The sequence below is a fragment of the Seriola lalandi genome, unplaced genomic scaffold (assembly GCF_002814215.2).
Source record: "Seriola lalandi dorsalis isolate HSWRI2012SDOR001 ecotype SW California unplaced genomic scaffold, Sedor1 jcf7180002054983, whole genome shotgun sequence".
Taxonomy (NCBI): domain Eukaryota; kingdom Metazoa; phylum Chordata; class Actinopteri; order Carangiformes; family Carangidae; genus Seriola; species Seriola lalandi.
Genome location: NW_019525532.1, coordinates 1,543,439 through 1,546,500, shown reverse-complemented (window position 1 = coordinate 1,546,500; position 3,062 = coordinate 1,543,439). Strand labels below are relative to the sequence as shown.

Sequence of the window (3,062 nt, the reverse complement as noted above, 5' to 3'; positions counted from 1 at the left end):
ACAACAGCTTTTTACATTGTCCTGTAAATTCTACTGTAGTTGTTTCCTTCAGATCATCTGTCAACATACAAGACCGACACCAAACCAAAGCCTCATCATGATGAGAGGCAACATGTGACAGGATGAGAGGAAAGATGTGACTATGATGATGTTGATGTGATGTTTAGTTGCAGCCACAGATGAGAAGCCAAGTTGTGCTTCATTAGCTCAAGAGAGAATGGGGACATAATTAATATGTGCTCATCAATATTATTTAAATTAACATCATTTATTATTTTTTATATGATCATCTGAAGGAAAAAAACTAAACTAAACTATTGAATGTTTTCAGTGGCTTGTTACAGGAAAAAAATCTTACACTTTGGAAGGAGGAAGATATTTACTGTGGCCAGAATTTGGACGTAATTTGTTTTGTGAAGAGATGAAGTGAGTGAAGTGAGACCTGCCACCAACATCATGATGCTGCTAAATAATGAAGAGACTGACTGAACATTGACATTTGATTTTCATTCAGTAACAACCTATTTATGTGAAGTGTACAGGACATGGAGGAAATGATTGTCTTTGTTTGGTAACATATAATTAATGATTAAACCATGTAACAGACCGAACTCTCCAAGGAAATATATATGTAACAACTCAATTCTAAGACATGATCAATTAACTCACATGAGACTTTGACAATAATTCAGATTCATGAAAAAGTGAAATAGAGAGAAAATGCAATGAAGCGTACTCTGTAGAGTGATGTTGACTGTGTTGCTGAACTCTCCTGATCCAGACTCACACCAGTACACTGCATTACTGGGCCCATAACTGTCAATGTTACATGTGGATCCAGTAATTATCCCGAAGTCAGAGCAGGACAGGTAGTAACCCTCAGGAAACCTCCTCACTCTCCACTCAGTAGAGTTTCCCTCACAGCTCAGTGAGACAGAGTCAGAGGTGAAGTGCTGCACTCTGTCAGGACTCACTGTGAGAGACGCTGATGGACGAACATCTGAAGAACAAACATAGAAAAGGGTCAAACCAGCAACACAGATATGAACATTGAAAAGAGCTCAGTGTAAATATTCCTTTGTTCATCTTTTGTTTGGTGAGTGTTAGAAACATCAGCAGCACCAACACTGAAACAAGATGCAGAGTTTGGAACAAACAGCACATGGACAGACAGCAGAGAAATGAATGATGCTGCTGAGTGGTTCCAGGTGTTTCCATGGATGTTTTTCTACACTTTACTTTTACCTGCCTGTCTAACATACAGAGGTGTGTATTTCATGTTAAAAGATGCTTCTTGTCTTTATACAAAAGTGTTTTCCTCTTATTTGTCTCGTTACATTTGTGTCAGTTTTATGACTGTTTGTTGATCTTGTCTCTAACTGCTTTGTTACCTGCTGAAGTCTTTTATTGTTATTTATTTATTCATCTGTCTGTGCACCTGCCTGACCACTGAGTCAACTCCCCAACTGCACTTGTCCTGTCTGCTGGGGGAGGAAAAGCAATTGAGAATAAACATTAAGATGAGCTCAAGTATCCAAAATAAAAGAACACATTGAGGAAAGTGGAGCTGCACTTCAATGAGAGGTGGAAACCTTGTATCTCAGAAGGAAACAAGGAGAGAAGGATATTCAACCCAGTTCTACAATCAGTACATTTCTTCCACTGGGGACCATGAATGTAAAAATACATTTCTTTACCAACTTGAATATTTGTTTTTAGGAAATGTTGCAAAAACATGGATGAATTCAGGTAATGACTGAACATTTGCTTCTTGACAGAAAAAACACTAAAGAAACAACAAACTCACCTCCAGACCAGACAAACTTTAGTTCACTAGTCTCAGTGTAAATCACTGGGTCTCCTCTTCCAGCCTTACACACATATCCTGCTGTGTGTGTCTGACCATGGACGATGTAGGAATCCTGTTCAGTCCCACTGCTGCTTCCAGGGAGCAGCTCATAGCTGTAGGAGCGCTGTGATCCATCAGGAACAGCCTTGTACCAGTAGAACCTCCATCCTGCAGATGGAAGTTCAACTTCACACTTCAGAGTTACTGAGGCTCCAGGACTCAGCCATGATGGAGACACAGTGAGGACAGGCCGGGGTTTATCTGTTGGAAAATTATTTTCTCAGAATGAAAACATGTTATGACATTATCTCTAAACACATGAGTTGTTTAGATTTTCAGTTTAAATGAAATATGATCAGACTTACTGTCATACACTGTCAATTTGACTGAATCACTCCACTCTGTTGTATTATGTTGTGCACTTTTCATTCTGCCCCTACACCTGTAGTCTCCACTGTGGGATGATGAAGCAGAACTAATCCTGTATTCATGTTGATTTGAAGGTTTGAGTGAGCTGTTAGTTTTCCATTCATACGTCCACTCAGTGTCTCCTCCCTGGATCTCACAGCTGACAGTGATCGTCTCTCCTCTGTACATCACAGACCAGTTGGGTTGCAGTATGACCCTACTGGAAACTGTTGACAGAAATACACAATAAGAAAACAACTAAAAGTATAAAATCAATAGACAAAACTTGATACTTTTCAGCACAAATTCAGATGGTAATGATAATCATTAATGTCCAGTTCAGTAGATTTTTTAAGCAATAAATATACAAAATGGCAAAAGCCATAACAACAACAGCAGTAAAACTCCTCTGTATATCACAGACCAGTTTGGTTGCAGTCACAACAGCCGTGTTTGAGGCTGTTCATGTTCAAGGATTTACAATAAGAACATAAAAATACCAAAGGTTTCAATTAACATCATATATAATGTTTTTTTTATCTCAATCTTAATGATTCATCATGAATACACAATAGACTTCTTCTTCTACATTGTGTGTTTATTGCCAAACTCACCAATGGTGTCAATCCTAATTAACAAACTGAACTCTGTGTAGTAAACTGGGTCTCCTCTTCCTCCTCTGCACCAGTAGAGTCCTTCCTGTGAGACACTGGTTGTTCCAGTTGTCTGGGAAACAGCATCATGTGTGTTCAGAGGTTCAGAGAGTTTATTCTCTCTGTACCAGTAGTATTTCCAACCAGATGAT

The 3,062-nt window shown here is 38.9% G+C and overlaps 2 protein-coding genes across 5 annotated transcripts in view; both read right to left on the bottom strand.

Moving 5' to 3' along the window:
- LOC111647239 (Fc receptor-like protein 5) overlaps positions 1-3,062 on the bottom strand; it is a 32,148-nt gene that overhangs the window by 2,328 nt on the left and 26,758 nt on the right. The gene's annotated exons all lie outside the window — the stretch shown is intronic.
- LOC111647181 (paired immunoglobulin-like receptor B) overlaps positions 1-3,062 on the bottom strand; it is a 13,863-nt gene that overhangs the window by 978 nt on the left and 9,823 nt on the right. The window contains exons 7-10 of the mRNA XM_087171291.1: positions 2,872-3,060; positions 2,215-2,484; positions 1,808-2,110; positions 670-1,000 (exon numbers count right to left, since the gene is read on the bottom strand). Coding sequence (XP_087027417.1) covers positions 670-1,000; positions 1,808-2,110; positions 2,215-2,484; positions 2,872-3,060 — 1,093 coding nt within the window. The remainder of the gene's footprint in view (positions 1-669; positions 1,001-1,807; positions 2,111-2,214; positions 2,485-2,871; positions 3,061-3,062) is intronic.